The sequence below is a fragment of the Botryllus schlosseri genome, chromosome 14, assembly GCF_051294905.1.
Source record: "Botryllus schlosseri isolate E-star chromosome 14, Bs_hap1, whole genome shotgun sequence".
Lineage (NCBI taxonomy): Eukaryota > Metazoa > Chordata > Ascidiacea > Stolidobranchia > Styelidae > Botryllus > Botryllus schlosseri.
In genome coordinates, this window is record NC_137249.1 from 22,004,201 (window position 1) to 22,028,522 (window position 24,322).

Here is a 24,322-nt window from a genome sequence, read left to right on the forward strand (position 1 = left end):
GCAATTGAAAAGCATAACCGAAACTTGTGATGTAATTATCAGCAGTGTGAGGTTCATAAATCCTACATATTCAATGTCAATTTCTTGATGCATTACTTTTTCTGTTTGCTTGTTAAACTAAGAATAAGATGAGTTGATTATATGCGCGCATAATGATTGATCAGTATCATTTTTATTAAGAATTTCATCATTTCCAAGCACAAGACTGCGATCAAATGAGAATGAAGGTATCGAAACGACTTGGATTAGTCCTTGAAATCAGACACCCAAGGGTCTTTGAAATCGATCAAGATTATTTGAAAAATCTTCAATCGGCGTAATTACCACGATTACCTCATGTCTGTCTTTGCAGTGCAAATGGTTAACATGACTGGCTCGAGGCTGAGATATAAGGTTAGACCACGGATACATGGATGGATATATAATATATATCCCTCGGCCAAATGTTCGAAGGTATTCTTACAATGGTAAGGAGGATGGTATATGGGCTCTAATTAGCTGTAACAATGTCACGACGTAACAAATCCATTGGAGTGGCATGGTCACATTGGTCACCTTTCGCCCCTATGCTACGCTACGGGCCGTGACATACTTCTACGATCCCGGACTTTTGGCTGACATTTTTTCAAATGATAAAAAATGTATGACAGGATTGACAGCCGCCCTAGCTTGGTATAGTTATACACCTCGTCTGCCCAAGCAAATTCTCGGCTCTCAATCAAACGTTCATAAATATATGTACGGCACGCGCCATTTGCTGGTATGCCCGTGCCCATATATTACAACGAATACATGAACAGAAATAAATTATTGCCATATCACAATCGCGACGGTTATACATTTATAAATGTTGCAAACTATCGGTTACCCACGTCATGCCGAAATCTCCAGCCATGCTCAGTTTACATACCAACTGAGACAGATCGCAGAATGCTAGCACAGCAAACAATTGAATGTATCAAATTGCCCAATTAGAATCGCGTTGTATCCGCAACTAAAGTCAGCCCTGGGTATTTATCCAGGGTTGGAGTCGGTCTATAACCTTGCACAATTTACCCAAAAGGGATAATAGTGAATTTCAAAATTTTCGGAGATTCTACATTCAGTTTCGAATATACATTACGGCCACTTCATCAAATTGGAAATTTTCTTTCTTATTGTGGACACTTTCCATCATTATACATACAGTTACATTCACACACGTGCCACAAGGAATATTAGCTGTCGACGGGTAACTCTATCGGCTACTACAATGCCGCTCGCTTCAGCCTTAGCAGGCGGCTTTAGGACGGGGTAATTTGGAGCCTTTGTTAATCATCTACCATGGAATTCGTATCTTTACGCTGTATCATTGAATACAGTATTGTTTGCGATGTCGATACTATAAATAGTCGCGTGGCCTCGGCGATTTGCATACCTTTGCTCGGCATTACTCGCGCTAAGTTATAGTGTGTAGTGATTGTGTATATTATGATTGCCTTGCAAAACCCAAAAACGCTTGTTGCCTGTCTGGCATATAAGCCTCCTTGATCACAAATAAGCTGTTATTCGCGAAGTTTGCTTGTCTATCACAGGTGAGATATCTCAATGAAGCTCTACTTTAAAGCTTGGTGTAGATATTCGATGTTGCAAAATGTGCTTGCATCCTATAGTCAGCTCGTGAGTGGATAACGCCGGATTTGATATGTACTTGGTAGCGGCAGTGGCGAGTAACAAAAGCCGATTTATATGCTGAAGTCGTTTCGGAGCTGAGCAAGAGGATGTCGTGAGACGGCTTGCAAATATGTCGTCGGTTGTGTATGTGTATTTTCGTGTCGCAGCTCAAGAGATTCTACAATTTGCGATTTGGCTTGGGCATTATGGTAGGCTACTTCAGTTGCAACAACCAGATAAACTTTAACGTTGTCCAAGAGTGGCTATAAGTACACCTTGCTCATTGACTACGCAAGAACGCATTGTCCATACATGCAACCTGACACTTTCATTCCTGTGTTGGTTTGGCATACTGCAGTACCGGTAGTCCCATAATCGCTACGCTTATCTCATATCAGACGCTGAATAAATATGACCAACTGCATATCGTTGGTAGAAAAATGAAGATCATGTACGGATAGGAATCTTTTAAGTTCTCTGTTCAAATACGTGCCGAGTTTGTGAGTTATGCTCTCCTGATGATGCATATTGGTCATACTCATTGCTCATGTAAGTAGATCAACGTCATGTTTTATTCTATGGAGAGGTGAGGAAACAAAGGCGATACTTCGTCAATACAAATGTCATACAATATCGACTTTAGTGATTTGTTTACTAAAAGAGCAAGGACTCCACTTCTTTGTATTCATGAAGTAGGCTTACAGTTAAGAAGCATAGAAATCCACCAGAGAATTCAGCGAGAGCGGCGATTAACCGGGCTGCACTGAGTGATTGATGTGTTTTGAATTTCGGTTCAGAATTAGAATGTAAGGTGAGAGCTTCGAGGATTATTATCATTGCTACATTAGTATTGTTATTGATGAGAAGAGGAGTGCCCCTTTTCGTCTGTAAGGCCAGGTGCGTCACGGACTAGAATGTGCGGGCGGTATACCAATTTTTTTACAAAAGTAGTTTCGAGCATTTATTACTCGGGGAGCGCAACTATTGGGACATTATGTGGGTAAGAACCGATTTACAAATATGTACCACACGAAAGTATGCGAACTCTGCAACATGGGATAACTTTTCTCGGATGATCAGTAAATATTTTTAGTATTGCGGTTATGTTGAGCTCACGCGCCCTGTCGAATAAAAAGTTTATATGAAAATCATATAGATGACAGTGCAGCAAAAATGTTCGACTGTTTCAGGTACTGTGCAATGGTCAGTCTCGCTACATCCAATATTGCTATATCTACATTATCGATCCAAGTCGAATAATTTGCACAGGCAATATAATAAACACGGTTATTTACATAGGTTATAACAACTTATTCGGCGAGTTCTATGAAATGCTAGCTGAAATGTCATAACCTTAGTGCAGCGATCTCGTGTCGCGGATTTTTCCTTTTGATAAGCTGCCGCAAGGTCAGAAAGCTTGAGAACCGCTCTCTTGCTGTGTAGGCGCACACTGCTGATTTCTTCCAAAACTTTCTGTTATGCGACTGTGTCATGTCGTGTACGATAATATTATTTTTAAAAGTTACTCCCCGCTAAGGACGTGTGATGTAGGCTTATTAAATAACATTTTTATGATGCTTAGTTGCTCACTTAAGATGAAACAACGTATTGCGTACCGCATTCCCCAATTGGAAGACAGCAAGTTAGTTTCCAATAGATATATGCAATCTACACATTTAATGATGATTTTACAATCGGAACCTTCGTTTCTTATGATATATACTCTGCGATTGTTAAAATAGCTCAAATCCCAAGTCGCATTTCCAATATCAGTGGCCTAATAGGTGGAGACTTCAGTTCAGGCATATGTCATTTGCTTACAGAGTCTACTCCTAATCTAACTCTGGAGTATGGATTGAGTTGAACAATGAATATGAACATGAACATACGGAAATCCTCGAATTGCGTATCATTTATTAGCCAATGGATTTCTCGCATCATAAAGACCCCTCCGAATATCAATCAAATATAAAGGAAATGTGCTTAGGCTATTTCATCATGAGTTCTATAATAATGGGAAAGTAATTTATCCATTCATTAGAATAGGGTTTACGATCATAACCGGTAAGTAAATATGAACTGTACAACAAATTTAATGGCTTGATGAATACAAATAGAACATTTAACATTTGACGTTATGATCATATCTATTTATATACTGTCACACAGTCAGCCAAATCAAATTCTTGAACTATAGTCCTGTGACGTCCGTGTTTCATAAAATAGGAAGTATATCAGAACATGTTTCAAATGCTATTAGTCCACACCACAAGAGATTTTATGTGCTATAGCAAGATATGGACCCCGAGATGCATGCAGCACCGCCACTAATGTAACTGGGTAATAATTTTCGAAAATACCTTGGGGATTGGAGACATTTGCGTACGAAGTAGTATAACGTAAAGGTATACGACTTAACTTGAGCATTTCGTCATGCGGTACGTATAGTACGTCCGTACGTTCTTGATTGTCATCAATATTTTTAGATGAGTTCGACATATATGCTGCATATTCGCTTTTCGACCTGACTGATCAAGTTTTAGTTTCTAATATGTAACTAATCTTCTTTATGTGTAATTATAGGGGGCGGCACATTACCTGTTAGAAGACAGATAGACAGATTAACTCATGGATCACTTTAATGTTAAGTATTCTGAAATGTTTTCTATTTTCGTTCTTCGACCAGAAGGTTATTTAACCGAGTAGCCTAAAATTTGGAGGTTCACGTTCACAAACGAACCTTGGTAGGTTCTGCAGTGTGAACCTTTTTCATTTATTACAATTTTTCCCGTCCTTAGGTTGTTGGTTCAATCCCTGACCGGGCCAGAATTTATTCTAGGGAATGAATTGACTAGATGACCACCCGATCGTATCGTCCCCTCCATGTCCATACCGATTATTTGAATATTTCATATTTTCCTGGTCAGTCGAATCTAATAAATGATCTATCTGATCTATATATCACACCAAAGACTAGGCGCTTGGCACTCAGTATCCGCGGTTAGCATGAGGAGCATATAATGGTGGTGCAGACAAAATGACCTGACCTGAAGGTCGTATCGCATTTCCATCGTCAAAGTACCTGACGACAGTAAAATCTTTAGCGTGGCGCTGGCATCTCCTAAAGAAATTCAGCACTAAACGAGCATGCACCGTGCCAATTTCAAAAATTATTTGTAGGAAACTTTGCTCGGAATCTTCAGCTTTCCGTCTCTGATGTGAGCTTTGACCGCAATCACACAATAGCAAGAACGAAACACACGTCATGCAATAGTCAGCGAATTTTGCTTTGTCAACCAATCAATTATCGACATCAACGAAATTTCTATAAAGAATGCATCGAAGTCTAATCTATCAGGCGTACGGGATCTATTATGAGTTGATATGTTAATTGCATCATAAAAAACAAATCTGCCCGATTTGGTGTTGGCTACTGCATAACTTGTTTTTGAGATAGTATCAAGCGCAAATATAGAAAGAGGTGTCAGTGTAGCCTTGAGAATACATTGTATACAATATACATACATTGCATACATAAATACATACATACATGCATACATTGCATACATTGTATACATTTATATTACCTTGCGAGTCCTCGTCGAAATTGTTAGCAAAAATTGTTAGATATTGATTGTATGGAACTATTATAGCATATGATTGTTCCTGTTGATACATTTGGTTATGCTTAAAAAGTTAACCCGTACTTCATCATTATGGCATAATGTGGCACGAGATGTCGTTAGGTATCGTGTGCAACTGTACATTGATATATTACTTCACGAATAGCAGTTGTTGGAATTTGCAATATTACATCGGGCGACGTCAGTGGCTTGTCTTCACGGAACCTTTCAGAAAGATTCGCGTTCACACGAACCTGAACCTTGCAAAAGTTCGCACCATGGTTAATTTTATGTACCACAGTCTTGTTCTTACTGTAATTGTACGTAGCCTACGTGCATTAAAAATGTCGTGGTGGATTTGGACAGGAATTTGTTCTCAGCAGGATCTAAACAGGGCGCTGCAGTCGCCACACGATCATTTCGAGTGGCGCGTAGAAACACCAACACTGTTTATTTCGCTATTTATTGAGCAATGTGTCAAAATGTTTGAATATGTTTTATAACCTCTATTCACGAAATTGTTTTCTTTGTAAGGTCACTAAATACTAAATACGTAGATCTGTATAATAAGCTGAGTGTATAATATGCATTGTTCCCGTAACTCACGATTCCGTTTCGCCATCTTTGTATCGTTTCTGTCGCTATTTGTGACTTGCTTGGTCGGCTGTGATTGGATATTCCGGTCTCAGATTGGCGATGTGCGAAAGGAAAATCACAGTGCAGCTGTTAAAGTGGCCCCAGATTCGACAAACATGCAATTTTTCAAAGCACGAGTGGCGATGGCGATGGCTAGAAACGATGCGCCTTCTGAAGCAAATAGGGTAAGCTTGTTTGTTTTGGAAACCTCGCTATTCCAGAATTCATAAGAGTGCAGCTTTGATTCGGAACGAAATGCGCATTTATATACGTCTTATAAGTCTAAGAAATTGTTTCTTGGACTCCATGGGATACTGTCAGGCGTATGGTCTCTAAAGGATAATTGGATCCAACGCTTCCGCAAGTGGTACACCGTTTTTCTCAATAAAACGGCATGATAGTCGTAATATGGCATTTCAAAAAAATTAAAAACCTTTTCCCAAATTTCATTGAACACCGAAAGATATTTGGTTACGTTGCCTAAAAAGGTTGCGCGCCAGAACTTGTTAGAAGTTAACACAATTTGAAATTTCAAAGAATATAGTATTTAGTTCGCACATTTCGTCACTTCGCCGTGGAAAAACATCCAGGCATACCTAGTGAAATTCATGTTTTTCATGCGCTTTCATCTTGAGACTGGTCTGTAGCATTCGGAGGACGAACTTGCTAATATACGAAAAAGATCACCACTCTGATTCGCTGGAAATTAGTCTATACTTTGTGAGATAACACCAAGGAATAGGAGCAAGCACAAATTAATTTTCAAATTAAAATTGAATTAAAATTATAGCTACACAGTTTTATTTTCAAATTAGAGTAGGATTAAAATTACTGAATCCGCCATACCTGGGACGTGGAATCACGGCCAGTTGATCTCAAATCATAGTTCCTTCCTATAGACGAGAATAGCGAATATCTGTAAAGCAAACCTGTCTCGTTTTGCACTATACAGCTCTCTCGTAGCATTTTCAGCAAAACCAGAAATAAGATTAGAATTAAATATAGAACATTGCAAGTTGCAACATTATCTAGTTGTCCAAGTCTGGCAGGTAAATATAAGGAATTTTGTTTCCCAAGCGATAGTCAATATTTGAAAATACCTTTTGTCGCGCCATTGTAGGCTATCTTAGGAAATCAGAACGAACCATGTGGGTGTATTGTTTTCAATGCATCGATATTTGCTTTTCATGGCTACTATGTGAATCTAGCAAGCTAAATACTAATTATTTAGACGAAGGTACAATATCTCGAGATATTCAATGAATTTTGTAACAGTCTTGTACCTGTAGCAGTGTAGCACACCCCTCTATTAGGTAGCGCAACAACTCGTCGATCAAACATAAACGGGTTATACGCGCCCTCCAAACAGCGGTTTTGTTAGTCTTGTTTCACTATGTGTGATATAACACTAATGTACTTTGGGCGTAACTGTTATTAAATTGCAATACTAATATTTATATTGTGAGGTGACCCAGTATACGGGATCATTCTGGTGTGGTTAATTTCATGCAAACTCAACATCTCAAATTTGAAGGGTAAAACCGTGGAAAGAGAAGATGGTGTTGCTCACATACAAACCGACTCAAGAGGAAGACGAACGAAACGCGATGCTTCAGGTAAAACTTAAATCGCAAAAGCAATTACGATGTTTTCACTGTGGACACGTACCAATCAATACATTGAAATGTCCCGAGTATAATGTGTTATAAGGTACATACAGCGTACTCATAAAATGCACAGTTCTTCTTTGGATTATGGCTTATCTTAATAGCTTATCTCAAGTGTTTGCTCGGAATTTTATTGTATGATTACTGTTTAGCGTACTTTTGGAGTGATCATCATATTGTGAATGCGCTAGTGTTAATATTGACACCAAATCGATCGATCTATAATAACATGATATATTCTCACACTCCCTAACATTTAGCCAAAACGACGTACTGAGAATGGCAAAATGAAGTTTACCAATGTCAATTCCTTCACATGTATAAGAAGTATCTTGTATGTGTTCATGGCGAATATTCATTATACTTTAGGAAAAAATAGGTAACTAGGACAGAAACTTGTTGTCGCGTTTGGGCAAAGACCAGCTTACCCTAATATCTCTTATTTGCTGTCAATGCTTTCATATATATGCTCAAATATTTTTCTTGAAGGTTACTTTTCGCAACTGGGTTTGTATATTGTTGAGTGATGTAGCTGATAACAGCTGTCACGCGCGTCCTGCTGTAGCTTTGAACTAAGTTATCCGATGTCCAGCGTGATTACTGCTGTACAATTTACTCCATTTTATAGCTTGTCCGCGATCATACGGTTAAGGTTGGAAGTAGCGTTGGAATCACGTCATTGCCTTCAAGTCTGAAGTAATTTAAAATTTTCTGACTTCGTTTCATTTTCAAGTCACAAAATATTTTCAGTTTCACTAGTTTGAAATGCTCTCTCGGTGCAGGTGCAAATGTATATTGTATAAGTATATAGGCTAGGCGGCGTAAAACTTGATTCTATGCTATATATTAACTATACTAAGGCGACATGAGTCTCTGAATATTTGTATAGGCTGCTGAAAATGTTACTTACTGGGCAGAACGAATGCTACTTTCTATCAGTGAAATTCTATGTTGGCGACGACCATTCATTGAAATGCTCCACGAAGACTATAGGCGGCGTTGACCTCATACGTCTATTGTCAATAAATCATGTTTGCGCGTGCACGGTATTTTTACAACTAGGTTTGTATGTACCCTGCACCGCTATCCGATCTTCAATATCTATAGAGGCCTAGTGTGGATCCGAATTAAACAACCGACTAGCCAAACATCGCGCAAAGTATCTCATTATATTTCTAAACTATCACCTATTGTTCCTGCTCGTAAATCCTATTAGCAATCTTTGCATACAGCCTAAAGTGGACTCAGAAAAAATGATACATATATATTCAACTTAATAAAACTTTTCGTAAACGAAAACTACTGTGACGATGATTGCGATGGTATAAATTAGAATCTGGTTAGGTCACTGTAACTCCTCCTCCGAAATTTCCCGTAACGTTGGAAATCGACATTGCGCCGAATAAGAAGAGAACACTTTACAACAGTGGTTCTCACCTCAACATATGGTACGCATGCTACTTGCCACTATGCTGGTGGTACGCGACGAAGTCATTTCAGGTTGTAACCAGGGAATGCATTACTTTCGAAGTGAAGTTACAGCTTTCACAAACCGTTGACGCAGTGTTTTCCAATGTAAGAAATGTCTTCATCGAATGCGTTAAATAGTTCAATACTTTACAATACGTTATCCTATTAAGTTGCACTCCGCCTAAAATCTAGATGAGCTTGCATTTTTTTCGAAATTTCCACGCCGACTTATTTGCTAATCCGTCCATGTTAATAATCCTATATACAGTTGGAGTAAAGGTGAGTTTTTGGTTAATTTGATAGTACCCAACAACATCACAGAACCTCGAGGTGGTACGAAGGAAGAAAAGGGCTGATTAACCATTGCTGTACAAGAACTGGAACACTGTATTGCGGCATTCGATTGTTTGAAACAATGTCGATTTCTGACTTTGAGGACTATTTCAGGGTAGTTCCGGTGATTAGATCCTCATTTATATTGTACGAAGTCGCCGGCAGTAAGTTTCGTGTAAGACCAGCTGTATTAAATTTGATGCTTCTTTCACGTTATAACATACATTCTTAGCGAAACGAGTGTGGATTTTCAACCCTGTTCCACCCCTGATATATAGGGGTGTGAATATGCATCCATGGCACACGAAACCATGGACCTGCCTCAGACTTATACCGCGGTATAAATAGAGTACAAAATTGGAATCCTCATTATGCACGCACGCTGGGTTTACGCCTGCGATAGAATTCTGAGTTAGGATCTGTTTTCGTGTAACACCCTTTTCGACTCTATCGGTTTGAATACCGCACACACACTCTTTTCGCATAGAGCAGTGTTTCTTTAACTGGGGGCGCAATGCTGCGGTCAAGAAAAAAAAATTACATCCATTCATAATCATTACTCTGTGTATAGTCCAAATTTCATATCTAATAATTATCTCATCATCAGTCTTAACCTTCCATACCATCAAACTATCTGTCGGGGTTGCTTTCATTCTGGTGGCACATTTTCATATGGCGATAAGGAGGGCGCTAAATTTTTCACACTCGTAAAGGGGGGTGTCTGGCTTAAAGCAGTGGTTTTGACTCACATCAACAAAATGGCCGTGTTAGATGAGATATTCTACAGTGATAACTTATTTTAATTTCCGATAGCCTACCGATACAAACATATTGATGTTTAGCGTTGTTTTGTTTGGGTATGTGGAAAAATAGTTGGAGTTGGAGTAGTAAGATCGAGGTGACTTCGAAATGTTTTTTAAAATCCATTTTCACCTGTGACATACATAACCGCTATTCCAGAATAACTTCAAGACGAGCTCCTAGATAGCAATGACTAGGCTGGACGCTATATGTTCATAAAAAAATCTGTTTCCCTGCAGTGGTGCTATCGCCATATGTTGTGATTACAATTAAAGGTGTTATTGGAAGCGTTTCCCGTTATTATGACATTCGCCACCACCTATCTTAGTGGAAATGGATTCTCGGCAGTCGTTCGTATCGAATCGAAGGCGCGGAATTTCAAGACACGACCACATATTACAGAAATTCAGCTGCAGACGCAGAATTCGCTTTGAAATAATATAAGTCTACCTAATTTCTACATAAATAGTATGATGTTATTATCAAGAAAAGTCATTTCGTTGCCGTTTGTAACTAGTATACAGTTATATTTACACAAGAACGATGGCAGTTGGACGATAATATCGCTAAATTTGAAAAATCAACTTGGGGGTCCGCGGGGTCCGTGAGGGTCCACAGGGGGTCCGCGGTGACAAAAAGGTTGATAACCACTGGCTTAAAGTGTATGATAGCTGTTTCCGAAACGACCAGAATTTGTTAGCGGTATCCGTTTTTTTAACATCTATCCGTAGGTTAGTTACCTATACGTATAGCGGCATAGTCTTTCTACAAAACCAGCAATAATTGCGGTTAAGAATGACATATATCGGTAGTGTCATTGGCTTAAAAGCTCCCGCGTTTCAACACTCATAGTTCACGAAAACACCTCAGATGCACCCGCTTGGCAAGTAAACCTTTCGTCACATTTCCGCCGCACAACCAGTTTACTTCATTATTATCAGAAGTTATTTACAGTTGACCCTTTTTTGCATCGCTATCATTCCATCATAGTAAACCCACAAACCCGAACACTATAGTTGTGTGGTATAGAAATGAAAACGTTCTGTTCCAATTTATCTTCGTCCCAGTTTGCTAGCTGTTAACTAGTACACCACAAAAGGACGCTTCTTTCGATGTTTCGAGCAGTAGCCTACTAAGCGGTTGACCACGGAAGATTTTTGAAATAAAGCGGACCACGATCATATAAAGTTTGAAAGCACCGGTACAGTCATTCATGAGTTTACTTATTGACAACTACACAGAAAGTCCATAGACAGAGACAGCGCGTTGCAAGAGGGTCGATATCGATATAAATGCAGACAACTTGTGCAAGAAAATATAGTATGCCGCTGTGTGAAATGAACTGTTCATTTCCAGACGCGATTCCAGAAAACTCGGCAATGTCAGAATCGAGAAATGTCTCACCGAGCAACCGCAGGCGAAAGAAAACACGCTTGCGATCAAATAAAAGACGGCATCGGAAACGTGGAAAGTCAGCGAAGGCACTTTCATTATCACGCAACGTAAGTATCTGTAAGCGTGCGTGATTTATTTCCTGATCTGAGCAGTGACGAACATTAGATTCATGTAGCATCACGCTTCACGCAGTGTTGAGTTGTTGTTGTTTTGGTATTCGTGGGGTTTGTCGACTACTATGGTCAGGTCGATATTCCTCATTTTTGAATTCGTACCTGTCGACTTGTAGCGCGACCCACTTCTAGGCTTTTTGTAAGACAATGAGATGACGAGGAGGAGCCTAGATATACCTCCAACAATTCAGTAGGAATTCCGGAGTCGACCTCGGTCATACTCGAACCTTCAACCCATTGGTTTTGTAGCTGTGGATTATACCACTGCGCTATCTCGCCGTCTCCAGACAGTGTTGGTAGCATACGGTTTATTGCATGCCTAGGACTCATAAAAGTAATTTAAGCTGGACCCAGACTGAAAAAGATACGCAGACGTGGTCTGTGCACAGGGTGTTACGACTGAGCAATGAGCGTGCTCCTTATATAAGTATACCAAGGTCACGTTGATCGCAATTCGTCGCTTGCGACCGGAGATTATGCTAGCCGATTTCAATTTAGTCTATATACAAGATTGGATTTCGGTTTATACCTTACCGGCCTGATGCTGGGATTGAAACATGGATTCCCATCTCGAATTGCGATGCTAGTTTCAAACAAATTGTTTCACTCTGGATACGAATTCAATTCCTACATTGCAAAACGGGTTTAGGATTTAAATTTGGACACGGACAAATAAATATCGAAGCAACCCGAAGCAAAATCCGCATTTGCAAACCTATACTCTTCTCTGCTTTGGACTAAATATTATTTAGGCATATGACGTTACATCATTGTATTCGATGGAGTAATATATTCATATTGAAATAAACGGGAATATTTTCGGCTGATACTCGTCAGGGGTAATCGACAGAACCTGATGAAGCAGATAATCGAAAACAACATTATATATCATCAATCATTCTTCCATTTATATACCTTGGAGTTGACTTTTATGAATTTATGAATTACTTGAATTTTCATGGCGGTGACGTCGTCTTTTGTGATACGAATAATGACATACAACAATGGCGCGTTACGGACTTTGGGGCCAACAACTTGAACTCATGAAAAGTTACCTCACTGGACGCCAACAAATGGTTGCGATCTCAAACACCTTGTCCTCTCCTCACCTGGTGACCTGTGGCGTTCCCCGAGGCTCAGTACGTGTACCGGTCCTCTTCACCTTGTATGTCGACGACATTTTTGAAACCTCCTCATTGAACACCACACTGTTCGCTGATGATACTCACCTCCTCTCTTCCGCATCTTCGACGGCAGAGCTGGATGCCCTGACTGGTGACCAAATGCCTAAAGTCCACGAGTGGACGGCCCAGAACAACCTTTGCATAACGCCTCGAAATCCCAATTGCTGACAGTAAATTCAAGAAATTACCTAACGGTTAATATCGCTGGTCAGCCCGTTTCCAACACAGATAATGCCAAATATCTCGGGGTTTTACTGGACTCGAACATGTCCTGGAAGAGTCATATCCAGTCCCTAGAAACTAAATTATCACCGAAGTGCGGCCTGTTCTACAGCCTTACGTGCTTCATGCCAGCATGGGTTCTTCTGATACTCTTTAAATCCTTAATCCAATCGAAGTGACATTATGACATCCTCTGTTGGGGGGCTGCCAGTAAAACTGCACTAAAGCCACTGCAGCAACTACAGCATAAAGTACTCCGAATCATAGCTAGGGCCCCAAAGGGGCCTGGCTGCCCATTCAATAAGTCGCTGCTGAAGAGATTCGGCGTCCTAAACATAGAAGATATGCGGAAACTAGAAATCGTCAAGTTTATGTATCAGTTTCACTGCGGTCGTTTCCCCGAATATTTCAATGACTTCTTTACCTCGGAATCAAAAGCGCACAAGTACAACACACGCGCGTCCACGTCGTCCAAATATCATATGATCGACCGAAAATATCATCGCTCTATCAAATATGCCTGACCTGATGTGTGGAACAGTATCCCGCCGGCCATCCGGCAGTCGACGAGCATGTCCACATTCAAGTCGAAATACAAGCAATTATAAATACAGCCCATCCTCAAGATTACCGGACCACGACTGACCTATCGACCTCGCTTCCCATGACATGCCATCCTATTTCTTGTCGCTTCCTTTTTCTATACTATCTTCTTTACTTTCATTCAGTGTGCATGCCTCCTCTTTACATCGCCTAGGCCAAGGTGGGTGTCTTCTAGTCCCTTCGAGGGTGTTTCCTAGCCCCTTCGAGGGTGTCTCCTAGCCCCTTCGACATATTCCTGTCTTTGCATTGTATCGCATTTTTTGTGGTGTATTGAACTGATAAAATTGCTAATAAACCAATGACGATGATGAACAGGGGTGTCAAACTCAAATTGCGTCGCGGACCGGATTCGAACCTTGAGATCACTCACGGGCCGGACCAGTCAACTATTTCCTAAATGTTATCTCATATCCTTATTCTCCACTTCAATAGGTGAACAATTCGCAAACGTTGGAATTGGCAAAATACAATGATTGGCAGTCATGAACCGTCAAAACAGTGGCGCTAACTACGATATATGAAGTCATATTTCTATGCTCTCTTGGTTTCAATCGTTATCTGCCGTTAACCCTGCCTATGCGCTGTAGGAATATCAATAGATTTTTTGGTAAAAGCAGACATTTACTATTTTAGTTGCGATTCGTGTTTGTCTGACGGCCGGGGACCTGTCAAGTCGGAAGTAACACAACAGTGCGATCAAAGAAATTTGATATTGTGAAACTGATATATTAACCCGCATATAAAGGTTCCGCATTTGTGGCATCCGCATTCTGTAAATTGCTACTTTTTGATTTATTCTTACACATATATAACCCTAACCTCACACTGTGTACTTTTTTGCCTTCGAGATATTGGCCTTCAACGGGAGCTACTTATTCCTAATGGCGACTATAGTGAAACCGCAACGTCGCAGTCGAGTGTTTATAATGTGTCCTAAATGATCACCTTGAACAGGAAGTATTTCCTACCAAAATATGACAAAGTGACAAGTCATTTTCAAGCTACTCAGAATTGCTTCGCGGGGTGGATGAAATCGACTGGCGGCCCGTATGTTCTACGCCCCTGATATACAATGTTCCTTTCAATTCTTTAATAGTTGCGGACGATTACCCTGACGAGTGCCAGCCGAAAATATTCGCGTTTAGTTCAACATGAATACATTAGTCAATTGTATTTTGAGTTATGTGCCGCTCTTTATAATATTCTGTTGATGTTTATCGAATGTCTAGCATTAGGTATGACGAGGAGTGACATAAGTTTCCGAATTTACAATGTTTCTTTGTGAATACCTATTTAGCATTATTTGTTGTGTCGGCTTTAAACGGTATCAAATTGAATAGATCGAAAAATCACCTATGTGTCAGATAATTAACTGGATTACTCAAATATAAGAATCGGAATAGATGGAATCGGCTATATACCGGTACTCTATTTTCCCCACCATAATAATGGACTATTTGGAAACTCACATAAACTCTGTGTTCGATTGTTGTTTGCAGGTAACATCTGCCTTTCATTTGGAAGCATCAAGCTCAAACGGTATGGAACTATATTTCATGTCGGTAAAACAGACGGTGTCCCGTGTGATCGTTATTGAATCGCGTTAATCTATTTTGATAATAATCGGTGTTGCAGATGAAGTCAATCACAAAGTACAGTATAGTCATTAATACTGTAATATTGAAACACTTTCAAATTTCACACGAGTAAAGTGATACCACCAAAGCAGATCGAATTTCCGTGTAGTCTACAAGTATAGAAAATAAGGGATTTGAATAATTTGAATGAAGTTTACTCTGATGACAAAACCACTCTAGTAAGTCGTGTGAAGCATTCGAAAATGGTGGAATTGTATCTTCACTGTTCACTGTTCACCACTGCGATTTAGGCGTGTAATATACCGAATACAGAATACCTACTAAATATTGTGTGCATTGAAATAACCTTGAACTTAATTCCCTCTCAATATCTGGTCATTGCGTCCGTTTTGTAATTTATCCACCGGTAAATCAGCGGTCTAACCGAGAAAGCCAACATCGCGTACATTCATTAATTTTTTCTTTACAATACCCATTCAATCCTGCGTCATTTCAGTCGGATTTGATCGCGTCATCAGATCGTGGAGAAATTCTGCCGAAGCCGGGTCTACCGCGATCAATTTTGATTCGAGCAACATGCGAATACTGAAGTCAGGGGTATACTTCATATACGCAAATGTGAGTTTTCTGCCGTACCGAAACTTCCTAATCCTCTAACCCAGTGGACGAGAACCTATGGGTCGTGAGCCATATATTTGGTTCTTTTGGGTATAAGATATAGCTCTTTGACAAATGTTTTATTTTTATTCTTGATTTATCAATATTGATGAATTAGAAGCATTGAATAATGCATCACGCCATGCTATGACAATTTGGGATCGCGTGCGTCTCACAAAGAGAGTTGTTCTTAGTATGGTCTGCTTCGTGTGAAAAATTCCAATATCCTTTGAGCAGCGAAAATATTTACCGGAAGTCACGAAATAACATGCTTCAACAATGTAATTGGTTCGTATATGAGCAATTCCAATTCTTTTGAGGGACGACAATATTTACAGGAAGTCAAGAAATAACATGCTTGGAAAAAGTAAATAATACAAAAGGGCCGCAATAGGCAAATCTGCGATAACATCATGAATAGTCTTAACCTTGCGACATGAACCTGCCTTGGATCAGGACGTATAATTACGTGCCTTACAATCTACATTTTTGAAGATACCGCCTGAATCAGCTCTTCCATTGTAATGCACTAACCAATATTATTAACTAAACCCATTCATCAAAATTGAATAACTCAATAATTTTGGCTAAACATTATTATACTTGCGGTTTGGGTGCGTCGTAAGGCGATAGCAACAAATAAATATGTCTCGCGCTCACCGTTGGGCATTCGTGAATCACGTGATGACGATATTAGCTCGCTACGGGAAGAGCGTTTGCGTATGATTGTGTATCCTTTATATATGGGGTGTCAAACAAACGCATCCTGCCCGTGAAGCAATTCTGGAGTAAATGTAAAAGTGCTTGCGTTATCCAGCACATTTCTAACAAAAGATGAGATTTATGCAAGAAATACATTCACGTAAATAATCCACCAAGACAGCAAATGTTGAACATGTCCAACTATTCATAGACCTTTTTAGTAATGATTTGCATAAATATATTGAATCCCGAAGCTTTTCAAGCTGACACTCTTCAGGGGGCATTCGTAAGACCGCATTTAGACAGCTTCAAACCTATCCGACGGCAGCTGTTATTGGCCCAGGCGAAACTGCAGATTTGAAACTGCTGTATGTAAGTTACATGGAGGATATAATAGTTACAAAACCGCAATTGAAACATCGGCAGTCGCGATGCTGTACAACTTCTGATTCAAAGCACGGCGTTCCCATTAAATTTCTAGTCTTCCTCACAACTCATACGCAGGGAAAACGCCCCATCACAAAAAGAGCATAGAAATATGTGAACTTGGAACCACAGATTTAGCGGTTTTTAATTGTATTCAATTGGCCAATCATCGTTACATTTTTGTCAAATCCGTTGTTTGTGAATAAAGATATTGCTAGAATCGAGCCCCTTTGATTCGTATTATATTGCATGGGACTATTATGTAATTGTAAAGGCTTGATAATATAGCATTCCTGTAAATAACAAAGGTGAGAGTTGGAAGGTAACATTTTAGAATCGTTTCACTGGCCCGACCGGCAAGCTATCAAAAGGTGCGAATCCAGCCCGCGACGTAAATTGAGTTTGACACCCATGCTCTATATCAGTGGTTCTCAACCTTTTTGGCTTCGCGGACCCCTTTTGACCGTCACGGACCCTCGCGGACCCCCTCAAGGTTTAGGTCAATTTTAGCTCTCTTATGGTGCAACCTTCATCTGTCTTGTGCAAATATGAAGTGTAGGCTTGTGATACACAGCAAAATAATGATTTTTGTTGAAGATAATATCATACTATTTATGTAGAAATTGGTAGACTTTTATCATTTCAAAGCTAATTTGCTGCTGTATTTCTTGAAGTAAGTGGTCGTGTCTTGAAAATCTACGTCTTCGTTTTGATATGAACGAGGAGTGCGGAAAACCATTTCCACAAAGATAGATGGAGGCTAATGCAATATTAACGCATAACGCTTCCGACGATACTTTTGGTGTGATCGCAACATTTATGGCACCAAAATGAAGAAACACATATTTTATGATCATATTACGTCCAGCATCTATAGCGCAGGGACGGGAAACACGCGGACCGCGGGCCGGATTCGGCCCGCAACGGCATTTTGATCGGCCCGCAGAGAGTTTCTACCGTCAAAGTGAAATCCTAATCTACAAATTTTATGCTCCAAAGAATGGATCCAAGTTTTCTAACCAGAAAAATACTGTCATGAAACGACTTGTTCTGTTCGGGTTTACATATAAATTTACGAGCAAACATTTCCGACCATGAACAATTGAACATTAACAAGACAAGGCTGCATACCAATATAACTGGTGATATTAATTTCAGGGTTGGAGCGTAATGCTTTGATAGCAACGAGACACTCCTTAGTCCTTTTTCATGAAAAAATCAGCTTTGTCGATAGGGCATCCGCAATAAGAATGCGCCAAATCTGATAGCCGACATTTAGAAGGTATATCATTGTCCGATTTATGACGAGTGTCAGCCGAAAATATTCGGGTCCATTTCAATATGATTATATTATTCAATTGTATATTAAAGTTCTGTACCTCCAAGAAGCTGTTCCCTGCATTGACACAAATTATGGAAATACTTCGGATTTTTTTTATTTCAAACGACTGTTCACTTATTTGATGAGACTGATAACTTCAAATCGAGAAGGTTTCGCAGACAGTACGAAGTCACCCTGATAGACGTTACTATCTTCACATATATAGATTTTTATATAATCCATCAAAACGTCTCTAAACAGCAATATGTTTGTATCAGCAGGTTACTCGAAAATTCGCAATGAAAATGAGTTTCCACACTACCATAGTCCATGTCAGACGATTATTATGATGATATGAGTCATGAGGTTTTAGCAGTTGCGGTGCGAAACAGTCTTATGCTTTCTCAAATTAAAAAATAAAATAAAAATTAGGTTATCAAACATTTTAAAAATTTAGAGGTCTCGCGGACCCCCTGAAATTGCTTCGCGGACCCCTAGGGGTCCGCGGACCCCCGGTTGAGAACCACTGCTCTATATAAATGGTAGTGTTGAAATGATGGCCCCAAGAAGTGGGGTCATCCTAAACCAGCGCTTTTGGGGTAGGGGCCTAACAAATTCGTGCCATATTCTGTTCAAAAAGGTAGGATATTCAGTAAGCTCGGACGTGGGCAAATCGGGCCGGACGCAATCTCGGATGGAAGTATATGTGATGTAATTATTCATCGGGACTTCTTTTTATCGATAAAGCAACCCGTAACGGCGCCGGGAATCGGATAAATCCACCGCAACAATGGATTGAGCGTACTATTGCAGAGCTCGCAAAGCTCTCCAGTTACAGGGAATATTTGCCACTGGCCTCTTGCCAAGATTCACTCCAATACCCAAGCGCTATTTTTGTAGCGAAATTATTATTATTATTATTATTATCATTCACATCAGTGGTGCTTATAGCCTGTTCCAAGGCTTTGTACTCCACGGCATTACAAGTTATACAGTACAATGAAAATGCATTCCTTCGTCTCTTGAATGTTCGTTCTAGCACTCTCTCAGGCACTCTCTTCAGGCAGTCTCTGTCACGCGCGCTTTATCATCGTCTCGTTTTTGCTGCCGACTTATAGCTCGGCCCACTCGGACTGGGCTTTTTCAAGGCACTGCGACTGCAGTGAGGTCGGCGATGAGGAGCCCATAGAACCTCCGACACATAGTAATTAGTCCGAACTGGGATTCGAACCACTACCATTGGTGTCGTGACGCTGGCACTTAACCAACTGCGCCACTCGCTTCCCCTTTGTATCGAAATGAAACCCTTGTTCCAATTTATCCTCATCTCAGTTTACTGGCAATCTTCAATGCATGTTAGCTTTTCGCTTTTACATCGCAAAACAGAACTCCTCTATGTTTCGAGCTGGACTACAAGGTTGGCCACGGAACAATTTTCCAAACAAAAAGTGGGCCGCAGACCTTGTAAGTTTGAGATCCATTACCCTAAGACAGTGCACCCTGGGCCAGACCCAAGCCGTCCCGACGTTGCATTCTTAACCCTATCTTTAACACAAGCTAACGGTAGCCTGACCCGGGTCCTATAATTTCGTAGGCCCCGCCAGTTTCCTAACCCCATTTCACAGTAACAATGAGCGTGCGCTGGAATGCGTGCTCACAACCATACGCCCAAATACTTAACGTCGGTTCAAATTTATCTTCGCCCAAACTTACTGGCGACCTGTTTCATATCAATGATCTGGATGTTTTTATTCATTGGTTACTCGTTTCCATGTTTTCATTTGGGAATAAGGCGGTGGGGGGTGCGAATTTTTTATCATCGTCAACGCTCAAGGGGATACTTTGAAATATAATTTAATATTTACCGCCATGCGCTAGCGACATTTTGAAAATACTCTTAAACTAATTATAAAATTCGCGTTGATAAGCGAAATTCCGGACTATTTACATAGAGTACAAAAGTCACAAGGACATATTTGAGATCTGACCTTTTCCATCTATAAACAGGTTGTATTTTCGCGCGTGCCAAGCGGTCAACAACAGATGGTTTCAATGTACGCGTCCACCGTAAAGCCGGCGGGAACTAAAGTCAGTCTATTGTCAAAATGCGCTGTCGGCGTCAGCGCAGGTCAAGACTCGCGGTTTTTAAGCTGCTATTTATCGGGAGTTCGGAGGTTAGAGAAAGATCAGATTTTGGAGATAGAGGTGGAACCGAGGGACTCGGAGATTTACGTCCGAGAGGCAGCCACTTATTTCGGTGGTTTCTGGATCGGGGAGTAGTACAGAATATACCAGCAAGTCAATTCTTATACCGGCCACCGATCGGTTTGCGATCGACTACGTGTTTCACGGGAATGGTCGATAACGTTACCTCATCCGGGATAGCAAATGATTGCAATTCACAGTTTCGTAACGCCAAAGTCTGTATTGAATTGAAGCCATACAACTGTGTGATGCTGCGAACCGATTGGAAGACTGATGAAATGGAGTCACGTTTCGAAATCATTTATATTAGAGACGAAGGAGGATTGTGACACTTTTTGCCTGTTTCGGATGATATATTTTTTTTAAATAACTTCATTATTTTGTGTGGAAAAGCACCATTCATGTGTCGGCATTTGACACCGAACAAATGACGTACACATATTTACATGCTTTTTGTTATATTTTTCATGTTGACATCATTTACACGCTTGACATGACACTAATCACAGTGTCCCGTTACCCCTTCTTTCTATTATTACGATTAAAGCAATCCACTGTAGCCTACTTGCTCGTTACCTGCCGTGCTTAACACTTCAGACGAAATCAAACTGTTTTATATGATCTGTATTGTGTACGTACGTGTGCGACACATCCTTGAGACACGCTTTCATTTTGGGACCGCAACAAACCGGTGAATCACATTAATGTCACGATTTTGAAACTGACGTTAAGCAAGTGCAGCCTTATTGTGTGGGCATCGCTATCTCTCCAACCACTTGAAGTCTGCAACCAATGTTGTCTGCAACCAACATGTTTTGTCTACGAAAATATTTTACTATTGTATTGAGATGACGAATAATCTTGCGTTGTCTGCCTTTTGTGAACCATTTCCTGTCCTGATGCATCGAAACTTTAATCTCGATTGAGGTTATTGCACTTATGGAGTCTCTTGTAGGAATATGCAAGTATGCATGCATGCGGTTCTTTAAATACACGAGAGAATTGAAAATTTTGGATATTCTGTATCTTCAGTCGTTTCAAATTGTGGTTTAATAATAATGTATTTTTACTTTCAGCCAACTCACACAGAAACTAAGAAAGTAGGCTTATACTAGGCCATGCTTGGACCGCGATAGTGAACGAGAATTATTCAATATCTCGGATAAAATTTCTCTGAAGAGCCACAAAGCTTCAAAAAGTGATATGGGGCTGCCTTCAAGGCGAGTCGAATCACAGACAACTGTAAATGGGAATTATTGCGATAGCTGGGACGTGAGACATCAAAAACAGGCCTCTACAACCACTATGATAACGTACGGATTAATTACGCTGTTGTTGATATGGAATTGTATTTTGTCGAGACAAGTTAAAGAAATGCACAATGAACTTCAGTTACTAAGATCTATACTGAAACCAGAGCATTCTGAAAATCAGATGTCCGAAGTTCAACAGGTAAGCAATCCGCTAAAATGTAATTATCATCGTTGCTATAAATATGGCCAGCCGTGATATCCGTGATACAGCATGCTGTACGTGCATGCAATATTTGATTGCAGCACGTATTATGTAGTCGCATACGTACAGCAGCATCAATTGCATGGTCACCACATCTGTTTCATTACGTGCGTGACTCGCACTGCAAGTGTCACGGTCAGTCTAAAATGGACTAGCACCTTTGTTGCTTTTGTCATCTATGGCAATTCTCTTTTGCATTTAGTTTCTACCATTCTAGTAAAAACTCGTAATACTTCTCCAGTAACTAGAATTGATAGAAAGAATGGTAGCAACCCCTTAGGTTTATAGATAGTTTTATGCGGTGAATTCAACATTTCCTGTCCGCATGAGACGATGTATTTTGGAGTTTTCAATCTGCAGGCAACCAAAATCAATAATGGCGAGCCGGCTATTCCCTCAATCGAGAGCTACCACTGTATTGGAACGGTGTGTTAATTCAGAGACATTGACATGCCATAGTGAAGATAAAGCACATATTAACGGGAATTTACAGATGCTAGTTTCCGTAACTCCAATACTGTCATGCGCTCCTTTACAAGACCGTGACTAAAGCTTTTGGTGTTATAGCCAAGCGTTACGCTAACATGCTCCATCCTACTGAACTTTGAGTATGTGTAGCTTTAATAACTTTTCGTAAACGATATATACTTGTGCAGATGCGAGTGACTTTCCACTGATAGCGATCCACAATTACGACGACCCGGATTATCACACAACCATTCAGCAAACACCTCCACTCCCTCAGTCATGACTGCAAGAACCGAGTCTTGCTATATATGTCACATTTTCTCAATTTATTTCATTACTTCGCACTAGTTGATGAACGCATACTCGCATACTCGTCATTTCTTGCTCTCAAACGTATAATTCCACTTTGAATATGTCAGATGGAATCAGAACGTTTACACGAACAACAAGTAAACAAATTGCAAGGGGAGGAGCTCACAGGAAGAATGGGAATACATCAAGAATCTTGGCCAGGTTAGCATTGTATACGAGATCGATCAAGGTGGAATTTAATGTTTTCAATTTCCAATCCAGATTAGCATGCTTTATAAATGTGTGTACGGTATGGATACGACTTACCTATTCCCATCCTGATGTGAGATCTTACAAAGACACATCGACTTTCGTAAATAATAGTATGAATCAGCGGTTATATTATTCTTACCAGATCAAAACGCTCCATCTACAATTGTACATTGTACAATGCCATACGCAAGACACTATATGCGAAACAACCAAGTGTGGTGTCTCATTAATAACATGCATATCGATTGCTCGAAGCTCGATGTAACAGTGTTCGAAGGTGATCCTTCGGCTGTCTTTCTTTAGACCAGGAGTGTTAAACTCAACTTGGGCCAATGCCAGACTCAAAACTATTAATTGCTTGCGGGCCAGTGCAGTCAAATGATTCCAAAATGTTAACCATCAAATACTTTGTACTGGACTGCTCTGTAATTATACACAATAGTAAGCTATACACCATCTTATGAATCATAGGGACTTGGGGACATAGGGCGAGCATCACTTTTTTTTTTCGCAGAATTGACGAAAATACAATGGTTGGCTCATTCGACACAACACACTTATAAACCGATAAAACAGTGGCTCTAACGGCGGCGTAAATTGGCGTATTTCTAAGCACCCGTTGCTTTAGTCTTGATGCGGCGTTGGTCCTGCGTATGTGCTGTCGGGAATACATGAGATCTAACTGTAAACGCTGACGTTGGAATTTTGCTTATTATTATCAAATCATCATTCGGGTTGTAACTTGCATACAACGGTTTCGTATTGGCGTTTTCGATTCTGGGAATAAACTATTTGTTGGTCCATTTCTCCAACAAACTCTAAACTCAATGCGCACTTTTTTGCCTTCTCGTAATTTGGTGTAAATTGCACTGACTTGTTTCTTGTGGATTTCCCATGAAAAGACTACTCCGAATAGCTGCGGCTCATTCCTATCATTTCATTATGTCGCAATCTTCTGGTGTTTTGAATTAATGAAATTAATAATGTACTGATTCTGATACTGATATGTGTCTGTGACGCCAAAAATATTTATAGGAGTGTTCGTAATCAGAGATCGAATGAAAATATACTAGCATACGCCATACGGATTGACTCGAGATCGCACG

The 24,322-nt window shown here is 40.1% G+C and overlaps 3 protein-coding genes across 6 annotated transcripts in view; 2 read left to right on the forward strand and 1 right to left on the reverse strand.

Moving 5' to 3' along the window:
* Positions 1-24,322, reverse strand: part of LOC145456510 (uncharacterized) — a 487,292-nt gene that overhangs the window by 150,097 nt on the left and 312,873 nt on the right. The window lies entirely within an intron of this gene.
* Positions 1-24,322, forward strand: part of LOC145456513 (CCR4-NOT transcription complex subunit 6-like) — a 105,295-nt gene that overhangs the window by 64,010 nt on the left and 16,963 nt on the right. For all 3 annotated transcript variants that reach the window (XR_013920624.1, XM_080334648.1, XM_080334650.1), the window contains exons 2-3: positions 21,746-22,121; positions 23,072-23,165. Coding sequence is in view for 2 of the 3 variants with exons in the window: in XM_080334648.1 (XP_080190774.1) it covers positions 21,873-22,121; positions 23,072-23,165 (343 nt within the window). In the remaining variant the exon portion in view is untranslated. The remainder of the gene's footprint in view (positions 1-21,745; positions 22,122-23,071; positions 23,166-24,322) is intronic.
* On the forward strand, positions 1,447-21,122 carry LOC145456522 (uncharacterized). 2 transcript variants are annotated; one of them, XM_080334662.1, is made up of 6 exons: positions 1,449-6,097; positions 7,447-7,528; positions 11,540-11,685; positions 15,260-15,299; positions 15,855-15,976; positions 20,472-21,122. In XM_080334662.1, the coding sequence occupies exons 1-6, from the start codon at positions 5,861-5,863 to the stop codon at positions 20,742-20,744; spliced, it is 900 nt and encodes a 299-aa protein (XP_080190788.1). In that variant the 5' UTR covers positions 1,449-5,860; the 3' UTR covers positions 20,745-21,122. The 2 variants fall into 2 exon arrangements, with proteins under 2 accessions (XP_080190789.1, XP_080190788.1); XM_080334663.1 differs by lacking the exons at positions 15,260-15,299; positions 15,855-15,976 and having other exon boundaries at positions 1,447-6,097.

What these genes read in the sequence shown, in the direction of transcription:
- LOC145456522 (XM_080334662.1), top strand. Translation starts at nt 5,861, where the DNA reads ATGCATTGTTCCCGTAACTCACGATTCCGTTTCGCCATCTTTGTATCG. An exon ending in CACTTTCATTATCACGCAAC is followed by an intron (nt 11,686 to 15,259) that starts GTAAGTATCTGT and finishes TGTTGTTTGCAG; the next exon opens with GTAACATCTGCCTTTCATTT. An exon ending in GGAAGCATCAAGCTCAAACG is followed by an intron (nt 15,300 to 15,854) that starts GTATGGAACTAT and finishes GCGTCATTTCAG; the next exon opens with TCGGATTTGATCGCGTCATC.